Genomic DNA, 22,582 nt, shown 5'->3' on the forward strand with positions numbered 1-22,582 from the left:
ACCCAGCTTAATAAAAACAATTCCAAGTTTCATTTTACGCTGTGACAACGGGTCTGCAATGGGTACACAGGGAAGAGGTTTTCCAGCTCAGTCTGTACTTGGAAGCAAGCAATTGATGAGCAGGGTCCCATGGTGCTCTCGTGCTATGAAATATAAGTCTGGGCACCATAAGAAGATTGTTCAAAGCTTAGAATCCCAGAGAACATGTTTTTTTATGTTAATGTTATGATACATAGCTGGTGCAGGGCTTTTGAACTGCAATTAATTACTGCAGAGGGAATAGCTGGGCTTTAGCAGCTGGGAACGTTTCCAGGACTCCACCATTAAGCCCAGTTTATGAACAGAACTAGGTCAGACAAACCTGGTCAAACCATAAGCAAAATGGGATGGTGGAAATGTGCCAGGACCCCTTCCTTGTCTCCAGACAAAGAGCCCATGGGGTTTTATTACATTTTTATGAGGAAGCTGCAGCTACAGGAAGGGGGCATACAAGGTGATGCATACAAGCCATGAGTAGGAGAGCCTTTCCAGGGAATTCTTGCCGGGATCTGTGCACAGCCCGCACTGCAGCGCAGCCCTGTCTCTGCCACGCTCCTTGAGCTGTGTGAGTGTGTGAGCTGTTACCAGCGAGCTGCTAAGCAGCTCAAAGAACTGACACAGACACAGCAAATCCCCCCCAGTTTCTATGGTGACCGTATCCTGGATGCCAGCCCTTTGGAGACCCCCTTCTGACACCGCAGTGCTCAGGAATACTGCCCACTGGGGCGAGGGGCTGGCTGGGCTGCAAGTCATCCCTGGGGGGAACGCCTGACGTGGGAAGGCTGAAAGGCTGGGCTTACTGCACCAGGTAAATCTCACTGATTTTGAAGTTAAAAGTTCCAAGGAAAGACAAATTCAGGTGATGCCAGTGTCAAATACACACCCAAATAAACACATTCAGTAGAAAACTCTGTCAAATTCAGTAGTAAGAAGCAGCAGGGCTGTGCTCCAAGTGTTGCTGCAGGGACCCCATAACCATTCTACATAGGCACTGAACAATTCTACACAGCCACCATCTTCCCACAGAACTTGGTGTTGGTGACAGCTCTCTTCTTAGACAGGCTGCCTGTTGCATAGCTCCAGCCTGTTATTCTCCTCCCCATGGCCAGCAGGACCAGGGCCCGTCCCCAGGGCTGGCACTGCTCAGGACCCTCGAAGGCTGTGGCCAGTTCTGGGTCACAGCCAATGGGACACTGAGGGGCTGGAGAATGTCCAGGAAAGAGTCTGGAGCCCCAGCAGGGGCTGAGGGAGCTGGGAAAGGGGCTCAGCCTGGAGCAAAGGAGGCTCAGGGGGAATTTCTGACTCTGCACAACTCCCTGCCAGGAGGGGACAGCCGAAGGGTCGGGCTCTGCTCCCAGGGAACAGGGACAGGAGGAGAGGGAACGGCCTCAGGCTGGGCCAGGGGAGGCTCAGGTTGGACACCAGGAGGAATTTCTCCATGGAAAGGGGGGTCAGGTATTGAAGGGGCTGCCCAGGCAGGTAGTGGAGTCCCTATCACTGGAGGTGTTCAAGGATTGCCTGGATGTAGCACTCTGTGCTGGGCTGGGGACAGTCAAAGGTTTGACTTGGTGATCTTGGAGGTCTTTTCCAATTGAAATGATTCTGGGATTCTAAGAAGCTACAGTCTGCTGCTGGCTGTTTTTGTGATGTCTGCTCTTGTGCACAAGTCTCAAGGGCAAAAATAACTGGATTTCTCATCTGAAATGTAGGGAAATACCATGACCAGCCCCGACTACCATCCTCAGCTTTGTTTTCATGCTATTTTGCATCTCTTCACTGATCAGTAATGGCTCACATTCCTCTTAACACCTAAGAAAATGTTTTGTTTTCTTACCAGATGAATGATTTCAAGTTTCTATTTAAGCTGTGCAATCTGTCACCAGAAATCTGCATTTCAGGGAGTGCTGGATTAGCCAGTTGGCCAATGTCATGCTCTTAAAATAAGTCACATGGGACCTTCACCAGCAAGGGTTTTGCCAGACCTACTTGTTTTCAGTTTACTGTATCAATTTATTATCCTGTTTCTTCATTCCTTACTGCTGGATGTCCCAGCATCATGCACAGAACATGCTATTAAACATTAAGGCAACTGATCTAAAATTTGAGCTTAAACTAATCTAGAGTGACCTCTCCCATGGTTTTCCTGCATTAAATCAATAGCCTGTGTATGAAAGTTCCAAGGTAACAACTGAGCCTACAATATTCCATAACTTTTCAAGCCCTGTCAGCATGCCACAGCTGAAGTGAGACCTAAGCTTAACATGGAATTATGTGGTGAATCAAATATTGATTCTCCGTCAAGGAAGTGACAACAGCAACAAGCTTAGAGACACTTTCAGTGTAATCATATTTAGCCATGATAAGAGCTCAATAAAGTGCTGAGTGTCTTGGAGCTGGCATATAGAGCTGTCACTGGATTTGCTCTGCTATAAAATTCAGGATGTTAGCTGAGGCCTGACTCAGGGGTACCAATTGAACAATTATTTTTTTATTGTATATGAGTTGGGTTTTTGCTGCAATGAAGCTGTCTAAGCCTTGGTTAGCTCAGGTAGAGGTTAGGACCTAAAACCTGCTTTGTGTGAAAAAGCCATTTATTTTCACTGAAAACACCTTAAAGGTAGAGCACACACCATCATCAGCCTGATCAAAGCTGCAGGACAGTTCCAGATCTGAACAATGACTTTGGTTTAACAGAGGTAGCAATTGTGCAAATCTGTAAATGTTGTAAATGGCTTTACAGTGAAAGTTCTTTCAACAAGGAGCCAAAACTTGGGCAGTTTAAAAGATGGTTCATTTTAACATTTCAGAAAGTATCAGGTTAGTGGAAATCCAAGGCCCTGGGGCTAGAATTGAGAAGTGACTCTCAGATTCCTTTCCCCATATGGTGAACACACACAATTATTGCTAGTTCCCTGTTCTGCAGCTCCATGCTGGTATGTGGCTCACTTCTGATTAGCAGGATAAATTGACCTTGCAGCAGGGATTTGATCTGTGTTCCCACCTCCAGAAAAGCAGGTTGCTTTTGCCATCCCACCTTTTTTTTCAGGCAGATTGGGTACAGAACAGCATTTTCCCAGTTCTGACAGAAGCACTGGGGAAGAATAAGCTACAGCTCTGACAGCCGCTTGTTGTTGCTACTCCATAATTAGTATTGTTTGAACTAGTTGGCATTTCTCCTGGAACAGATTTCACACTCCCTGAATGAGGTTAATTCATTAGTTACATTTGTTTCAAAGCCTCTTGAGCAATCTAATCACTCTGTAATAGTAACTGACTGACCCAAATATTACCCAGTAAAATAACAGAATTTCATCCCAATTTGTTAGGAGAACAAGCTTAACCTATTCCAGTTTTTATATTCACTGAAAAGTATGGTGAAGATAATTCAGAAAAACTTGATGTTTCCGTATCTGTTTTGCATATGGGTTTGATTTCAGTCTTTATAGCAATATGAGTATTAGTAGGCACAAAGATGCATCTTTAACGTCTCCTGCATCTTCTGTGTTTTTCCAGACACTCCCTGCCTATTAAACAAAACACTGCTCACACCAACAGTAATCCCAGGAACAGCCAGGCTTTGAGATTGTTAACAGACACAGAAATAGTCCCAGTCAAGTGAAATGCTGCTTACAGCCATCAGCTAATGTTTCTCTTAGAACTTCTCCTGGATGGTGCAGGAGTCCTTATGTTCTCAGTTTTTTCAGTTAATCCCTTTCCTGTTAGGTCTACAAACAAGTCCCTGTGTCAAGCTGTCTGTGATGTTTAATTTATGTTAAATTCAGGCACGGATCAGAATAGGATGCTTTAACACTTGTCGAACTTTTTCCCCCTCCAATCAACATTTCAGCTACTGGATTAGTAACTAAAAGCTAGTTCTGCCTAATTCCTGTTTCAGCAGCCAGGAAAGCTCCTCCACATCCCAACAAAGCATTAGGGGAAGGTACAGGCAGGGTTTAAATGAAACTCCATGAGAGTTTCCCGTTTCTAAGACCTGTGCTTAAACATCACCTTAATGTCTTGTGAACCCTGCCTGCAACATCTCTGTGGAACTTTTGTGTAGTCATATTTCCATTAAGGTGGACATGGTAGGCTCAGTTCCAAAAGCAAAATGTCATTGGCCCTATGCCTTGAGTCCAAGTGCATCAATTGTGACTCCCCAAAATTCTTTCCTACACTTTCTGTAGTGTTTGGTGGACAGAGTGGGAATAGCACAAAGTGGGTAAGCCCTGTCATGTGATGGGAGATAGAACTGTTTGAGACGGTGATTCAGTGCTCCTTTCCAGTTACTGATACCTCCAGAAATAAGGCACCAAGAGCAGGAGGAAACCATCCAGACTGGCTTTCTGTAGGCAGGGCAGTGAGTGGATTTGCCAGATGGGGAGGAGGAGGAAGCCAGCACAGATGGAACTTTGTTAGAGACCTAAGCACAGAACCAGCTGCGTGGGAGAGCGGTGGGAAGCTTCACCCCTGGCAGGCTTTCACCCTCAGAAAGGAAAACCAGTGCCAGAAGGGTAGCCCACACTGGAACCACTCTGTCTGCTTTACTTACAGCCCATCAGCCCCTCCATGCCTGTAAAATTGTCTGATCCCCAGATGAGCATGTTCATCTTGCCTTTGACAAAACCAGACCCCAAAAAGCTGTGAAGTGCCCACGTTACCCCTGCCCCTAGACCAAAGAAAAACAAACCTAAATTCCTTACTGCTCACCGCAGAGCTGCCCAAGTCATTCTCTGCCAGCTCACATTAAAGGCTGGTGGAACACTGCGGATGCCAGACCCTCCAGAACAGAGTTTGAGAGCAAAGAGAGGAATCCAGCATCTCTCTGTGCACCACTAGCAGCATTTCAGGCCAATCTCAGCTGCAAGCACAAGCAAAATACCACTTATTGTTAAGGTCTTCTTACACGAGAGATCTGTGTAAGCTGAAACAGTAGCTTATATTTTGTTGTGATTTTACAAAGCTTACACAAGATTTATTCTGTAGTAAAAAAATCAGGGTAGCAAAGGCTTCATGGGAGGACTACAGATGAAAATATTACTAAAAGGCTTTACATTAACATAGGGTTTTAACGCTTCAATCATTTGTGTGCAGTAGTTGCATTCATTTACAGCTACATTTACTCTGGGAGTTGTTTTCCATGAATTTTAGAGCTGGAAGAACACAAAGCATATGGCAGCAGTGGAAACAACCAGCCCCACACACAGCAGAGGCTGTTGCCTGACTCTTGGCTCTGCTGCTTGTTTTGGCATTTTCTGAAACACAAGTAATGTGAGGTAGTGCCTCTGCTCCAGATCAGGATAGAGGGAGGAAAAGGGAGAATTATTGCTTTCATCCAGATTTCTACATGCATTTAGCTTATTCAAACAGTTTACGGTAAATGAAAGCAAAATTCCTCTTACATTTAACAAATTTTTATCAGCATCATTAATGCCCAGCGTGGCACTCTCTAGTAGAAATAGGGACTGCATTCTTCCTGCCTTTTAAATTTTTTTCTTTATGCACTCAAGAATTCCCTCCTAGGATTAGAAAACAAAAACGAAAAAGCTCATAAAAATGATACCAATTCCTGCTAAGAAAGAAGAGGGAAGAAGATACAGGTATCTATGACTGTATCCCCCTAAACTGTTCAAATGAGCAGAAGACAATTCCTGCAGCAGACAACCAGTGCTGAGGAAGCTTCAGTCCCAGCAGCATCCAAAACCCCAATCTCATATCACAGCTTGAATTGTCACCTCTAGTTTTTATGTTTTTTTTGGTGTAAACCATCACATCAAGAGTGGTTTGAGTTGGAAGGGACTTAAAGCTCACCTAATTTCATCCCTAGGCCAGAGCTCTACACCCAAATAAAGACATTTTTAGGGGAAAATTATCAAAATTACTCTATTTCTGTGGTATATATCAGTAGAATGGATGGATAGTTTTCCTGAGGCTATTCTATACCATGTTGTCCTTATGCTGTTTCCTATATCAAAGTTTGCTCCACGTTTCACAGCTGTGGAGCTTAAAGCCATAGAATATTGATCCTAAAAATGGATTAATCGAGGTCAGTGGCTGACAGTGCACAGCTGGCTTACAACCGATATTGTAAATAACCCCGTTTATGCAATGCCAACAGTGCTTCATTACTCCATGAGGTAAGTATTTCTGACATGTCATATAATTATGGGATGGTTTCAGCTGAAAGGAACCTTAAGGATCATCCCATTCCACCCCCTGCCATGGCAGGGACACCTTCCACTATCCCAGGTTGCTCCAAGCCCTGTCCAACCTGGCCTGGAACACTTCCAGGGATGGGGCTGCCATTCCAGGCGTGAATGGCGCACTTTGGGCACAAATCTCCTTCCATCACCCTCAGGGCTCCACGGTGTGGGGCTTCCAGATCCTTCCCTGCGGAGTGAGCGCTGCCGGCTGTTCGTGGGGGCGAGCCCCGCGTCCCCAGAGCGGGGCGGGGGGCGGCCCGGGTGTCTGAGGGGACGCGGAGCGACACAACCCCGACCCTCCCTCAACACCTCCCTTCGGGACTACATTTCCCAGCGTGCCCGAGGGTGGGGGCAGTGCGGGGCCTGCGCGGTGACGTCATATGGAGGGGCGTGGCCTGCGCCAGCGTGAAGCGGGGCAAGCGGAGAAGGACGCGGGGCGAGCGCGAGGGAGGGCGCGAGGCCCCGACCATTGGCTGCCGCGGGGGCGCGCGCGTGCAGGGGGGGGCCCCCAACCATTGGCTGAACGTCTGTGTGTGCGCGCGCCGGTGGTGGGGGGGCGGCGGCGGCAGGACCGGGGCCGGGAGCCGTGAGGGGCTGAAGAGGCGGCGGGACCGCGACCGGGAGTGCGGGTCCTTCCTCCCTCCCTCCATGGGGCCGGGGGCGGCCCTGCCCCGCCCCGCTGCCGACGTCGTGAAGTGACAGCGCGCTGCGAGGCCAAGGCGCTGCTGCCGGCCCGGCACGGGGCGGGGGGGGGTGTCCGGTGAGTGAGGCGGCGGCGGCGGCCCGGGCTTGCCCCCGCCGCCGCCCGGGGGTCTCAGCGTGAAGGGGCCGGAGCGGAGCGGCCGCGCCATGAACTACCAGCAGCAGCTGGCGAACTCGGCAGCCATCCGGGCCGAGATCCAGCGCTTCGAGTCGGTGCACCCCAACATCTACTCCATCTACGAGCTGCTGGAGCGTGTGGAGGAGCCCGTGCTGCAGAACCAGATCCGCGAGCATGTCATCGCCATCGAAGGTGAGACGGCGGCCCCGGCACGGTGGCGAGAGGGAGCGAGCGGCGGAGGGTGTCCCAAAACCTCCCCCAGCCCATAGCCCTGTGCTCCCCCCAAAAAACTCTCCCAGCTTGTGCTCCCCTCAAAGCCTCCCTAGCCAATGGCCCTGAGCCCCGCAAACCTCCCCCAGCCCACGGCTCTGCTCCCCCGTACCAAAGGTCCGCCAGTCCTGTTCTCCGTCTCAAGCCTGCCCAAGCGCATGGCCGTGTTCATCCCTTCCCAAACCTCCCCCAGACCACGGCTCTGTTCTTTACCCCTCCTTCCGTGGTTCCCTTGCTTCCCCCCCACCCCCGTAAATAGCCCTGTCTCTGCCGCCCCGCCTCCTTCATGGCCCTACTCTTCCTCATCTCCCCCAGCCCATGGTCCTGCTCCCCGCTGCCCATTTCCCTCCTTCTCCCCCAGCCTCTTGCAGTGCACCCCCCGTGCCCTCCAGCCCATGGCCCGCGGGTCCTTGGGAGCAGCCGCCTCCCCGCTCCGGGCTGCCTGCCCTTCCTCCACCCCTCGTGGCTGGCGTTTTCAGGGAGCCGGAGGTGTTCCGGCTTGGTCCCCATGCCCCGGGTGGCCCTTCAGTTGGGATTTGTGGGGTTTAGAAGTTCTTTTGCTACTCGTCCGCTGCTGCTGTGCGGGAGAGCAGCGGGCTCCTTCGGACTGGGGTACGGTGGGAAGGATGATGCTCGTTTTGCCTGCAGAAGGGTTCGGGAAAAGGAAATTTTCTTCGGCGCTCCCTGCAGCATGTGGTGGAGACAGTGTGGGCTGTGGTTTGGTGGTGTGAGGTGGGTAAACAAGATGTGCATCTGGGTTATGGAGCGGTATCGGTCTGTACCGTAGTGTAGAAACAGGTCGGGAGGCAAGATGGAGATAACAGCCCTCTAAGCTTAGATTTATGTGCGTCTGTCCCCGCAGGAGCACTACAGAGGCTTCAGCTGCTTAGGATGCACAAAATAGGGAAGGAAAGCACCAGCGTAGGGAAGTCTGCAGATATTTTTCCTTAACTGTTGGTGGAGTTGAACAGAGCGAAGAGTATTTGCTAGGAATATGTATTTTGTGGAGAAATTTGCAACCTGTTTTGCATGATAACTTGCTGAGCTTCACGTCGTGTGCTTTTTCTACTGGAGTATCCTGTCGCTATTTTGGATGGGATTCAGGGTAGCAGAGTGTGAGGTAGAGCTGCTGAAACAGAGCTGCCTAAAACCATTTTGTGATGGTGGCCTAGCTGGTCTTTAAATGATGTGTAATCAAAAAGTCTGGATGGAAAAGCTGCTACTGAGATTGTTGCCTGAAAGATTTATTTGTGTGCTTCTTGAGGAGTGGAGCTTGAATAGACAGACGTCATGGTTCTTGCAGTTAACATTTTGGGTTTAGTGTGTTGTGGCAGGGAGGCTGGCAGTGCTTGTCACTTATTGCAGAGCAGTCCCTAACTCAGTATCCATGTCTGACCAAGTGTGTGGTAGAGATTTGTGTATATTCTGTTTTATTAGTCACTACTGAGGTTATGCTCTTTGGCTGTCCCCTCCTGGGGGTACTTTGTCTTTTCTTTCCTCTGATGAGGAGATTAAAATTTGTGAATATATCTGGTGGGAAGACTCTGGCACAAGCACTGTCCCTTTCTCTGTGCTGCTGCTGTTTGGATTTCTGTGTGATAGACGATGCCTTCAGCAGAGCATTTTATCAAGTGGTAATTAATGCTTGTTTATGTGGTAAAACTGTGTTTCTGAGTAAGATACTTAGGTGCTAGTGATGTGCCAGGCTCGTGTGGAAGTGGGAGGAGGATGTGAAGCACTGGATGTAGTTATCTCCTTAGCACGTGACTTGTGTTAGTCTTTTCATGTATTAATGATTTCTGTTACCTAACTGTGGCTCAGCTCATTTGTCAATCACAAAGACTTGAAAACCGAAATAGCAGTCTAAAAACATGTTTCAAGAGCTGAGAGGATGAGTAAAACCTTCACAGATAATTTGCTAACTTTTATTGGACACTGAGTCATGAGAACAGTAGCTGTGATTGATGGGAACGATTTATCTAGAAAAGGAGTGTATTGTATGTCTTCGACTACTTCTTAAATATTTAAAAATGGAATAGTTAAAGAGCTTGTGGTAAAGCAACAACTCCTCACTCCTTTAGATTACAGCTCCACCAGGCTGTATTTTTGGTAAACCTCCTTTAGCTAACTTTTTCTTTCTGACAGCAGCTTTTAAATCCTCGTGGTAGTGCCATGTGTTGCATGTAAGAAAAACAGACATTTGGGTTGTGGTGATTGCCTTCCAATTTTGCTGGAAAGAGTTTAGTGTTGTACTGATACTCCCCGAATCACAAAGTCTTTTAACCTCAGGGTGCTTGAGGTTCACTGACAGGAATTGTGGTGTGGTTGGCTGCTGTGAGAAAATACCAAATGACTTCCTGGAAGAGTTCCTTCCACTGCAAGGAGAGCTGTACCCTGTAAAGAGAAGATTATAGACTTGTTAGTTCAGGCTGCTTTAAACATAAGCTCCAACCAACGTGTGCTCCTTGAACAGCTTACTTAATACTCTCCTGCTCAAGAGAGGTTGGACAGCTCTGGAGAAGAACATGCTTTGAATCTTAAGCAATTTGGGACTTTCAGTGGAGTTGCTAATACTGATTCTGAGAATTTTCTTTTCTACGTAGAGTGGCACTGCCTTTCCAGCCCTGGATTTTATTGGCAATGTAAAGCTTCTTTCTTTCTTTCTTTCTTTCTTTCTACGTTTGGAGTTTTTACATTTGGTCTTCATAGGAGTGTCTAGGCATACTTGCTGGACAAAAGACTTGAAATAACCTGAAATTCAAACTCCCCTTTCAGCAGGGTTGTTTATATTTGAGTACAAGACTGCTGTCTAATATGAAGAGAGCAAGTGGTAAACTGGGTCCTAAATTCATTTGTCCATATTTTTGCACAGGGATTTCTTGCCTTGTGTTATTCTGAGTTACGTGTGATACTGGATAAAACAGTTCTGGGTGATAGTGCTTCATTAGTTTTTCCTCAGTGGATAAAGGTGCTAACATAATGCCTGTTTAATAGCAGTTTAATTAATATTATTAGCCTTAGATTTTACCATAGTAAAATCTGCCTCCCACGTTCACACTGTCACTGCTTGATCAACATTAAACATTTCTTATATGAAGTATATTGTGTGCTTAGAAATGGGGAGAGAAAATATGAATTCCTTTCAGTGGTCTTTAGATTACTGAAAATACCTCGAGGTTCCATGGTGTGGTGATCTGCAAGGGTAGGTAATAGCTGAATGTGTCAGTTCCAGTTTCTCACAATGCAGATTGAGACTAGCATTATATTTTTATAAACTTTTGCCATATGGAAAACCAAGGAAAGATGGTGAAAACATTAATTTGTAATCCTTCATGAAAAGACTTTAAAACACTTTAACCAAGATGATGTACACATTATTAATAGTCTATAAAGATACTAATATACTTAGTACTAATATGCTGGTGCAGCAGGTGTTGAGCATCTCAAGTAGTTTTCATTTATTCATTTAAAGGGAAATAATTACTTTAATTGGTAAGAATGCCATACCAGATGTTATGTAGTTATGAATTGCTGTGTTCCAGAGCACTTTGTGATCTTTATTCTAGTTTTCCTATTAAAAAGAAATTTTAAAAAAGCATTTTGTAAATGCTAATTTTAATTTTGAAGTGATGATTATTAGGTGATTATCAAGAAATAATCTAAGTCTTAGGGAAAATATGAGATTGCACTGCCTTGAGAAAGTTATTTCTAAATGTACAAAGATACACTGGGAAATGCATGAGTGGGAGAAAATGGGAGAAGATACAAACCTTGTTTTATTTTTTTTTCCTTCTGGTCATTTTTAAAAGTACTGTTTCCTGAAAATAAAGCAATTTTGGGTAGAGTAAAAACTCCTGAAGTACAGGAAGCTTAGAGGTGTCTAATTGTTGTAGCTCTCCAACTTTGCAGCCTCTTGAATGCTGGTATTGCCTATGTTGAGAACAATGTTACAGGAGGAGTTATACTCAGTCTTGGAGTTGAGGCAGCAATAGTGTCTTAACACTTTTGTTGCTGTTGAAGGCTGAGATAAATTACTTGAAAAATGCATGTGCTGCAAAACCATTGTTTCCTCTAGGGAAATACAAGACTACAACTGTTCAGGCCAGTTTAGACAGGGTTTGGAGCAACCTGGGAGAGTGGAAGGTGTCCCTGCCCATGGCAGGGGGTGGAATTGGATGGGCTTTAAGGTCCTTTCCTACCCAAACCATTCTGGGATTCTCTAATACTTTTTACATTATTTCAATACATCAAAAGAATGATGGCATAGTTCAGATATTTAGGCATCATTGACCAGAGCTGAAGAAACCCCCAGATAACACATAAGACAATTGCATCTTGAAACCATAATTATAATTGGCCTCTTCGAGCTTTTGTTATGTTTGCATGGTGGAACTGTGGCTCAAAGGATGTAATTTGACAGGATCAGTCTGATTCTCCAAATAGCCATCTTGCTTCAGATTTCTGGGTGAGAACAACAGAGCATGGGAATGTGCTGTTTTTGTTGGTTTGCTGGGGGATTAAATCGGGGTGATTCAGGCATGGGGAATCTGCCCACATAGCTGGTGAGTAAGTGTATCCAGGTGAATTCTGAGCTTGCATAAACACAGTAAGTGTTTGGTGACTCGGGTGAGGATTGTTTCCTGTAACAGCCAGGGCAACATGTTGGGGACAAGTCTCTTAATGCCCTTTTCTGCTGATTGTGCACGTGCACCTCTGTGCCCTGAGCTCTTAACCTGGCTCAAAGGTAACTCTCTGAGGATGCTGAGGCCCTGGCACAGGGTGCCCAGAGAAGTTGTGGCTGCTCCTGGATCCCTGGAAATGTCCAAGGCCAGGCTGGCTTGGAGCAACCTGGAATAGCAAGAGGTGTCCCTGCCCATGGAAGAGGTGAAATTGGATGATCTTGAAGGTCCCTTCCAAACCAAACCATTCTGTGATCCACTCTTCTTGTTTGTAGACTTCAAATGTGAAGAAATTGGTCAAATGCAGCCCATATTTTGATGTTTACATGGCTCATATGCAAATAAAAAGATATTTCTTTTTAATGTGGAAGACAGCAGACTCCAACATGTGGGTAAACAAGAAGATTCAAATGCTTGATGTTAACTGTACTTGCATGGTAAATTAAAAACTGGGTTTGATAGTTGTCTGAAGTTCCTGGAATGTCTTGTTCTGGCTTTAAATTATATGCTCCATTGCTGTTTGCTGCAAAAGCTGCGTGATTGAATATCAGATGGTTTTGAGCAAGCGCAGAAGAGTTACAGGAAAGCCTTAAGCCACTAACTTAGGAGGATAACTTCATTCCCTGGGGGAGAAAGGGAGACCTGCTGTGGATCAGCTGATGTTGATGGAGCAAATGTGTTGTGAGACTTCAGAGTTTTCAGGGAGCGTGCCAGCCTTCTCCCACCGTTTGCTTTGGGGGATTAGTTGAAAGCAGCAGGCAATAATGCTGATACAAGAGTTCGTGCTGCTGTGTATACATGTCACTGTTTTTATTTCTATTTAAATTGGCAAATGAGTCCTACTCCCTAAGAGGGGACACTCAGCAGTGCAACAGATAGGACATTGGATTTGCTTTTGCTCAACTCAAGCACTTGGGAAAAGGAAACACTTTGGAATCTGTTTGCTGTGTGTTCTGCATTGTACTGAGCAGTAAACAGAATGGCAATTGTGGTTTCTGAAAGGTGACATCGGTGCACAAGATGTGTCTTCACAAGACTTATTTTCCAAGTGCTTCTTTTCCAGCGCTTGAAGTGGCCGTGGTCTTAGCCTTAACTTTGCCACCTGAAGGAATACATTTGTATCTTTGGTCATGATGTGAAAACTGAGGTGAGAATACGAGGTATGTCATGAATTGCTAATATTTAAGGGATGCACTTAAAACTGTCAGACTGCAGTATGTTTGTAAGTGAAATTTAAAAATCCCACATTGTTTTTGTCTAGTGAGAGAGGTCTGGAGTGGTGCCAGGCAGTTGAAAACTCCCCAGACTTCAGGAATACTCTGTTCTCTACTGTGTCACCACTAGGATTGGTTTTGTCCTTACTAATAAGCAAGGTGAATGGTAGTGTTGATATTTTGGGCAAATCTTTGAAGAAAAGGTAATGTAAGCTCCAAAGAAATCTCAGAACTCAGTTGCATCTCAACTGTGTAACCTTTTGCTGACAATGTGCATTTCAAACATCCCTTTCTGCAATTGTTATTTTCCACGTGGAGGGTTTTCTGTGTGACCTTGATATACACAGCTCTACATCAGTTGTGGAACAAATCCAAAATGATTGCTTAGTAATCTTCAGTGGATAAAGTTTTCTGTTCTGAGACAGCAAGTGGTATATTCAATAGTTTGGATAATCCTAATGTCTGTGGGAGTAAGAGATTTGTCTTCTATTATCTTAGTTTTTGTCCTTGACTGCCTTCAAGCACTGTTTGTACTTTGTGTCACCTGTACTGAGGGAGAACTATGGCTCAGCTTCTCTTTTGTGTTCTTGCCTGTCCTCACACCATGAAATAGAGCAAAGACAGTGCCAGATGTGGACAAGTTGGGATGCTGCTGATTTTTGATGTAAAGACTTTTGTGATTTCTGAACCAATGGAGACTGAAAAGGAGGCTTGTTTTAACTTAGTATTTCCCTGTGTCTGTAAGGAGAGACTTTTCAACTACTTCCTAGTAGTTTTTGAACTGAAGTTGTATGCAGTTAATTTGTGCTTCTCTTGTAATTGTGCTAAGGTTATAAAAGCAGCATAAATCTTGTTAGAAATAAGTCCATGTTAGAAATAAGGTAACATCTCACTTAGATGTATTTTGGCTACCGGGAATCTATGATTTCTTACAAAGTTTGTTTTAAATTTTAGTTCCAAGATGGAAACAGTGATGATCTAAGGTTTCCTCAGTGGTGGAGTCCATTGTGGGCAGCTGGCAATTCCAAAGCACTTTGGAAGTATTTAATAATTTTTTTCTTAAGTGGGTGGAATCAGGTGTGTTACTTAATCAGAATGTGCACATTCAGCCTCATTAATGCAATTTCAGGATCCTGACTAATCTGTTTGGAGCCTGCATAGTGGTACAGGGTGTTAAGATAGCGGTGCATTTCTAAACCAGAGAATGACTTGTTCTTTCACTTTTCTTTCTTATTGCTTAAATAAGCTTCAGTTAACCACTTCAGGAAGCCAGAACTAAAACCACAGGGTTGATCTGTGTGAAAGATGTAATTTCAGTGTTTCCTTTGTAGCTTTACTAGTTTACATAGTTGGATAACAAATATAAACCCAATGATGAGACAGTTACTTTGTTTGGTAATTTTCCCTTTTATCCTAAAGAATTATACAGGCAAGCAAAGGGACTCTGAGGAATGCTGGAATTGAATCTATAGCTTTGGGTGTATTGCTTTGTGTTTGTCTGTGAGAAGCTTAAATTTTTCAATTTTTTTTCTTCATTATTTTTAAAGGGATTGAGGGATTGTTTATGGGTTAGACCAAATCAATGTTCAGCAAGACTTAACTCAAAATCTCGACTTAAACTTGGTAGTGCTTACATTTTCTATTAAACCGAAACCACAGATGTTCTTCCTTTTAGTAAATTGCCAATTAATTTTACCATTGTTTCTATAATTTACACCTGTCTTTTTCAGACATAACCAGAAGGAGGAATGACACAGCCAGTCAGTGACTGTTGCAGGATTTTGTAGCATCAGTGCTCGGTTGTGCAGATACATTAGGTTTGAATGTGAGAGATCTGATCTTTGTTTGAGCTTCTCATGCTCAGGAGAGCAGCCAGGCAGCCTGTCTTTTAGGTATCACAGCAACTATGCTCTCCAGAGGAAATATGCTAAAAGCATGGCACTGAGATGCCCAGACAGCAATCATTTAAATGGATCCTATTTAACCTGGCAGGCGCTGGTGTGTCTGAGTTAACGCCTTGTGTGCCGAGAGCTGTTTGCATCACTTGGGCAGCATCCCAATGCAGGTGCCTGGCACATGAATTTGGAGATGGCCAGTGTGTGGACAAATGAGAAATTTTATGCCTGGTTAGAATAATCTTGGGCTTGAAAGTTTTAGTGTTATGTGTTGAGGTCATTTTACTTCTTCTGTTTTTCTTCTTTGCCCTGAATTTTCCCCTGGTATCTGTGGAACCCTTTGTTACAGCATCTCTAACAGCACAGAACTGTGTTGGTGATGTTTAGGTTGGATTTTAGGAAAAGGTTCTTCCCCCAGAGGGTGCTGGGGCATGGCCCCGAGGCTGCTAGAGCTCCAGGAGCCTTTGGACAAGGCTCCCAGGGAGGCACAGGCTGGGATTGTTGGGGTGTCTGTGCAGGGCCAGGGATTGGACTCTGTGATCCTTGTGGATCAGGATTATTCCCGTTTAGGAGATCCTGTGGTTCAGGAGGGTGACCTTGCTATGCAAGATCAGACAGTGTTTTGATAGCTGCTGTTTTTCATCCAGCAGTGAATTTCCTCAAAGATACACCAGCCAAACTCAGGAAAACGCTCCATAACTAGAGAGGTGAGGAAGGAGATTAAAATGACTAAGGCTGTGAATGAACTGATAAACATGAAACATGAAGTTGAAATGCATGTCCAGGTCCAGGAAACAATCTTAAATAGGTTTGCCCAGAAACTTAGGCAGGGTAGTTTTAGAGCTATGTAAATGCATTATAGAAAGGATCTAGGAGTGTTCTCAAAGCATAAAAATGATTGTGGCTTTGCAGTTTAAATCTGCAGTTTTGAGCTAGGTTAGCAGGTGCAAATTGATGGTATGGTCCTTTTCCCACCTGCTTTCTACACTGTTACAGCCAGAATTACTCATTCAGTGAAATTCCTTGAGATGACTTGAAGGTTTATAGTAATTTTCATGTGTCAAAGGGAAAAATCAGGTCATCCCTCAGCCTTCCTGTGGCAGCTGTAGCACACAAATGCAGCCAAGAAATCCATAAAGCCAACTTAGAGCAGTAGGAACTGATGGCACTTCTTGTCACAGACTTGGCCTAGGAAATTACCTGTGTTGCTTTCAAAACGTGCCTGCCTGACTGCAGAGTGCAAAGAATCTCTTGGAAACTTATTTCATTCCATTTAGTAATGCAGGAATAGTAAGAAGGAGTAATTGAGCTGCCATTGGATTCTTAGGTTTGAATACTGATGTCTTTTCTTTTGTAAATTTTACATAATGATCTGAGTTAGGCTTCAGTGACTGAATTCTTCCTGATGTGGAAAGATAAAACATTAACTAATATTAGGTTGTAGTAAACTGTCGCAACCATTGTACAGCTCATGGATAGGCCTGGTAGGTGTTTATATTTAGGTAAGGTGGTGTGACATGACAAATTTGGCCTGATAAGAAATAATCAGAAGTCAGAGATAGGAGCTTACTATCACTGAAGTGACAGACAGCTTAATATCTGCTGCTGTGGGAGGCATGTTATGAAGCAAATATGGAGAGAGAGAAAGATGGGCCATATATCTTTGATTTGGATCACTGTTTAGCACTGAAACTAGAATAATAGCTTGGAAAGTCTTAACAGATGTGGGTATTTGATTGTGAGGATTCTGATAATAAAAATCACTTTGTTGTGAATTGCACCATCTCTCTTTCTGCCCAGAAGGTGTTATTGGTTGTGCTGCCAAGGGTACAATTGTCAACTATCAACGCTAATAAATAATGACAGTGAAGGAATATAATGTACCATTGCTGTCATGAACATAAAATCAATGATGCAGCAGAGTTTTAAAGTGCTTTTGTAGTAAAGCTTTGTTCATATTTTTCAATACATGCTAAAGAATTAATAGGATTATTTTCTTTCTACTGTGAATAAAGCTGAGTAATAGTTTTGCTTTGTAAAATTAGTTTTGGATTGCTGTTGAGGCTTGAGATTGAAATATCTCTGTGGGTCCCTGGGCCAGCTTCTGAGCCCCTGCACAGAGTGGTGACACAAATGATGGATGATGAAACTGTAAGAATTGACAGTTCTGCTGGTATGTTCTGAATACAGCAGAAATCTATAGCTGCAGCCTGAGTGCAGGTGGGACCTTGCTGGAGTGGTTTATCTCTTTCAATGGCAGTTCTGCTACTTGGATGGCAATCTGTAGTTCCACCCTTGGAGCAGAGTAAATGAAAGCGGGGAGGAGCAGAAACAAGCTGAAGAAAACGTTCCTATGCCCTGAGGCAGCTCATCCATTTAGTCCTGTTTCATTATTTTTCTCGTGCAAAATAAGAGTCTACTTTTAACCTGCATTAATTAAGCTTCAAAAATGCCTCACCGCTATTGAGGTTGTGACATTTAATAGCATCTGGATGTACAACAGTACATGAGTTTATGGATGGAAGGATCTGGCTACTGACTTAGTTGAAAATGAAATTTAAGGAGGTTGGGGTACAGCTTGCTGCAGGCAAAAGCTGAGCTGAATACCCAGGTGTGTGACCTCTGAGCTGCAGGGAGGGATGTGTGTCAGCATCTGCATGCCAGGTGATCAATATTTACAGTACACACCTGCCTTGGTAGCTGCTTAATATCTGATAAAAGTAGTATTTTAGCTGAGGTCAGGAGCCCTACATGGCTTCCAGAAAGGTATTACTTCTCTGGGAATATTTTGCTTACTGGAACATCTTGCTTCCCGCATAATAGGATTCAGTCTGAGGGTTGCTGGTTTGATTTATGATGCTAATTGGCGTGGTAGTTGATGTGAACTGCATGTACTAATTGCTCACTTGCTAATCCTCTCCAAATTATCTGACAAAAGATTTTAGGATGGAGCATTACATGTGTTTTAAAACTGGTCTGCAGAAAAAGCATAAACAATTGGCGGCATCTATTTTGCTTTAAATGCTGAATTCACATGCTGGTCCATTTTAGTCACTGTAATGTTAGAGGGGAAATTCAGTGGCTTTCATGTAGTCTCATTGTTGTTCTTTGTGGGATTTAAACAACAGCTGAAAAAATATTCCAGAACATGCTTTTTCCCCCATCCCCCTTTGAGCTGGAAAATTACTGTCATCTATATGGCAATGATTTTTACATGGTTATCGTATATGGTGGATGCAGAATATGTAGGATACTGATCTGTGCAGGTTTAAAAGGTAATGGAAAACAAAGTGTGCCATTTGGATTGGTGGTGATGTCAGCGCAGCAGAAACTGCAGTGGGAAAACATGTAAGGAAAATAAAAGAGAGAGATATTCATGCAGTGTTGGGATAATGAAGGTATTTTGCTGTGATTCTGGTAGAGGATATATGCTTTGACTGTGCAAACCAATGAAGTTTAATATAAATCGGAGAGATTTTGTATTTCTAGACTAACAGGGAAAATCCTGAAGTTATATTATGGAATGCAGTAGTCTAAAGACGTGACTTTTACCTTTCCTAAAATAATGCAATAATGCTGTTTCAGGAGGGAGCAGATTGGGAATTGTACAGGCTGCTCTCTGTGTGAATGGGAAGGATTGCTTTGCTTCTGTAACATATTGGATTAAAGTGGGTGTTTGACAAAATGAACATTAATCTATCTCAAACTTAATATTTCAAGGTGATTTAGACACTTTAATCATATCAAGTTTTCTAATTTGAGCCTGACTGGCTTGCTCTCACAGCAAACACTGAAATGAGATTACAGACAGCTGAAAGAAATTAGTCAATTTGGAAGCAAAAGGCATTTAAATACAGGTGTTTGGCTGTGATTTGAATATAGCCTGTCAACAGCAAGAGGCAAAATACTTCAGTGACCTAAAAAGTGCAAATATGTCCCTGTAGGGATTACTTGTTGTTAGGTAATGACATGTTGTGAAAATTAAAGCTCACATTTATATCCCTTGATTTGCTAACTAGGCCAATAGCTTTTTAAAAACTCAGTTGATAAATGGGGAAAATGAATTTGGTCATAATTTGTAGGGCCACAGGTAGCTTCTGATGGTGTTTCAGATGATGATTTATAAAAATTAATATGTAAATAAGGTGGTGTACTCAGGCTGAAGCTGCTACCTGCTAGAAGCTTGAATACAAATAACATTATCTCGGAAGAAAGCAGCACTGGAGTGTTTTAGAAGTTGTCTGGTATTCCTGAATTCCAGTGAAAGGTGCTGTCAGAGGAGCCCGTGTTACCATGCAACGTGGAGACATTTCTCCTCCTTGTCTGGCATTCTGCAGCTGGTTTTGTGTAGTTTTCATACTGTTTCGCTACTCAGCAGATGGAAATACTGCCTAGTAGGTAAGAGGTAGTGATATTTTGATAAAAGCTGGTGAGTGATGCCACATTAGGGAAATTAAATATGGATAAAGAGATCCAATTACAAATGTGATTAGATCTTTTTCAAACAAGATCATTGATGCTGTAAGTTTTTAAAAAAAATCTAGAACAACAACCTGCTACAAACAAGGATGAACACAGTTGTATAAATCTGTGTTCTTTGTGAGTATGAACTGTGTCTGTTGTCTCAGCATCTGCCTCTTGTTTGCCTCTGAGAACTTGATGACATCAATAAAAAGGCTGTTAGTGGCTAGGTATGTCAGTAGAGGCAGGACATTTATTGTCCTCAGGGTAATGTATTCCCTGGATAGGGATGAAGGTCCAGGTTTCACTGGGAATAGTGTGTGGAGAACACTTCAGGGTGCCAGAAAAACCCTCTGCTGTCCTGTGACTTTGGTTTGGTTTCTGTTTTAGTTGCTCTTGGGTTCTTGGGCTGTGTGTCAGGTCTGCTGTGAGGATCACCTCTGGATTGAGGAAAATCATGACCTGTGGGCATAACAGGCACTTCTTACATTTTCAAGTGTTAAAAACTAAAATCAAGAACAAGTGCAGTGGCTTGAACTTGAAGATGCCTGATGGAAATTTATATAAAGGTCTAGAAAAGCAGCAGTGATGGCAACAGGATGCTATTTATTATGAACTGTCCTCCAGATTTTGTATTGACAAATTGTTGTATTACCATCCCAGAGAGACTCAAATAAAAAAAGCAAAAGATTAGACAAGTCTAATTTTAGTCCAGTTTTTAAAGCAGAACATAAAGCCTGAGTTTTAGGAGATAGTACAGTTAGCATCTTGAAAATGTTGCCTCTGTAATAGTGACAGTGGCTCATCTGTTGGCATCCACAGTGGGTTTTGTGTTTTGTGGCCAAGCTACTGCACGAGCAATTCCACACTGAGCAGAGGGAACTGAAAACCCAGTGGGGTCCTGGAGCTTGAATCAGTTGCTAAAAATTTACATCCAGATGTGTCTGTCTGCAACCCAAAACAACTGAGTGAAAACAAATGGACTTTGATAACCCAGGAGCTGTATATGAGGGAAGTCTCTTAGGTTTGATCTCCTTGGGAATGTGGACAAGTAGAAGCTCTGGTGCTGATGAGGGATGTGACATGGAAAATCATCACAGGGAGAGAGTGTGGAAATTGTTTTCTAGCCATAATAGCTTGTAAGTAATTCCTGTGGAGCTGTAAAAATGGATTTGAATGGTCAAGATAGCTGTATTTGCTTGTGGTATGGGATAGCGAGTGGTTTGCTCACTTGCAAGGAGCATTTCTAACACGTCCAAGGAGGACAAACAAGCCATTGACACATAGGTGATGGCTGGAATGCAGCAGCTTCAGCGTACATTGCTTTTGTTCTCCCAAGCTTCTTGAGTGCTTGCAGGCTCTTGGCTTTTGGAAGTAAAAAGAAGCCAAATTCTTATAAGACACAAGGACAAGCAGCTGTTCTGGGAGACTTTGAGATAGGAACTAAAATGACATAACTTGAGAGAATTTTGAAGGTTTCTAGATTATAACTTTTATGTGCTTGAATGTTGTGAAGGGATTTGCTGGATCTGGTTCTGCTTCTGGTCCCTGTAATTGCCAACTTTCAGACTAATTTCTGTGTTTAGATGTTTATATGTGCTATGTAATAATGAGCAGCTGATGTAAAAGCAAATATTTTTAACTGCTTGGCACTTGTTCAGTTTGCATCTTCCATCAGCTTGTCAGCAAACGTATGAATTTGCAGTTAACTTTTACCTGTTTAAAATAAACCTGGTGATTAATTCCCTGAAAAGAACAGTTAATCAAATTACTTGTATTTATGTTGCATTCAAGTGAGAGGTGATGGGGAGTATTCCTAAGAAGGAATAGATAAGGGCCTTTGCTAATGAGAAATTGTGATACAAGATTGAAATAACTGAGATTGAGGATCAGATCTGTTTTCTCTAACACGTTTTTCATCCAGGTGCTGACTCGCATAAAGGCAACAAACTGTTTTAGCTTCTGCTCTTTGTTTACTCTTGAGGAGGTGGAAGCTTTATGTTGAGAAAAGGACACAGGATTTGTTGTCTTCTTGTAACATGTGGCTGATTGCTAATCTTATGGAAATGATGTATTGAGCAGATGAGACCTGATTAATAATAAATAAAGATGCTGTGAGTGATTTGGTGGGGGGGAATTAAGCTTTTATTTTAATTCTTTTTAAACCCTAACAGAGTAAAGCCTCTTTAAGCTAGTCAGGTAAGCAAAGTCTGTAACCTGAGGATTATATTACTCTGTTCCTTTGTGCCTTAGAGTTACTACAACCTCCATTAAACTCGAATTCAGAATGAGGTGATGTGCTGCTTGATTCCCAGGTTGGATTTAGCTGAAAATACTAGAAACGTGCAAGACTTGTGCTAAAGTTGAGCAGCAGAATATAAATTTGCTAAAAACAGATCTTCACGGTCTTCTGAGAGTGTAGTTTAAGAGTGGGTGAGCCTGTGATGCTTAATTTGCTGTTGCAGAGCTGATAGGTGTTGGAGGGCTCTTGGCTCTGTTCTGTCAATCGCAGTCTTACACCTAATCCTCAGGGAGCCGAAGCAGGGTAGGATGCTGCACAGAAACCCTCACTGCTGAACACCTCAGTGGGCTATAAAACAACTTCCAGGCCCTAACAAGCTTGAACCTGTTTCTCTGGGAGAGGAGGTCCTCCCAGCCCAAACCACATTAAGGAAAGGAAATCTAGTCTTCATTCTAAACTTTTGATTAACCTTGACTATGCAGAGTTGTTTTTTGGGAGGATGGTCAGGTTGTCTGTTAGAGATTTGTGAGTGAAAGAGACAGTTTGTTACAATCTCGGCACCCACTGTAGTGGAGAAAAAGTATTTCTCTAATTTGGAAAATCTGAACTTTCTCCTAGACTTGAGTGAAATCAGGATCATCAGCAGCACAGTTACTTAGAGTTACTAACTAAGAAATCATCAGCACAGTTCCTGAGGTGAGGTTGTTGTCTTATGCTAATGCTGCTCGGTGTTGGCTACTTTGTATGGTATAATTGAAGTAA

General features: G+C 43.5%; 2 protein-coding genes across 4 annotated transcripts in view; one reads left to right on the forward strand and one right to left on the reverse strand.

The window, feature by feature from the left end:
* Positions 1–7,499, reverse strand: part of TRPM8 (transient receptor potential cation channel subfamily M member 8) — a 120,944-nt gene extending 113,445 nt beyond the window's left edge. Inside the window, exon 1 of the mRNA XM_086898933.1 lies at positions 7,442–7,499. The gene's annotated coding sequence lies outside the window, so the exon portion shown is untranslated. The remainder of the gene's footprint in view (positions 1–7,441) is intronic.
* The window catches only part of AGAP1 (ArfGAP with GTPase domain, ankyrin repeat and PH domain 1), a 301,042-nt gene continuing 285,407 nt past the window's right edge, over positions 6,948–22,582 (forward strand). For 2 of the 3 annotated variants that reach the window (XM_023930576.2, XM_086898932.1), the window contains exon 1: positions 6,948–7,251. In XM_023930576.2, the coding sequence (XP_023786344.1) occupies positions 7,089–7,251 (163 nt within the window). In that variant the 5' untranslated portion in view covers positions 6,948–7,088. The remainder of the gene's footprint in view (positions 7,252–22,582) is intronic. The other variant, XM_023930573.2, reaches the window with a different exon arrangement.

This window comes from Cyanistes caeruleus, chromosome 7, assembly GCF_971803275.1.
Source record: "Cyanistes caeruleus chromosome 7, bCyaCae1.hap1.1, whole genome shotgun sequence".
NCBI classification, from domain to species: Eukaryota; Metazoa; Chordata; class Aves; order Passeriformes; family Paridae; genus Cyanistes; species Cyanistes caeruleus.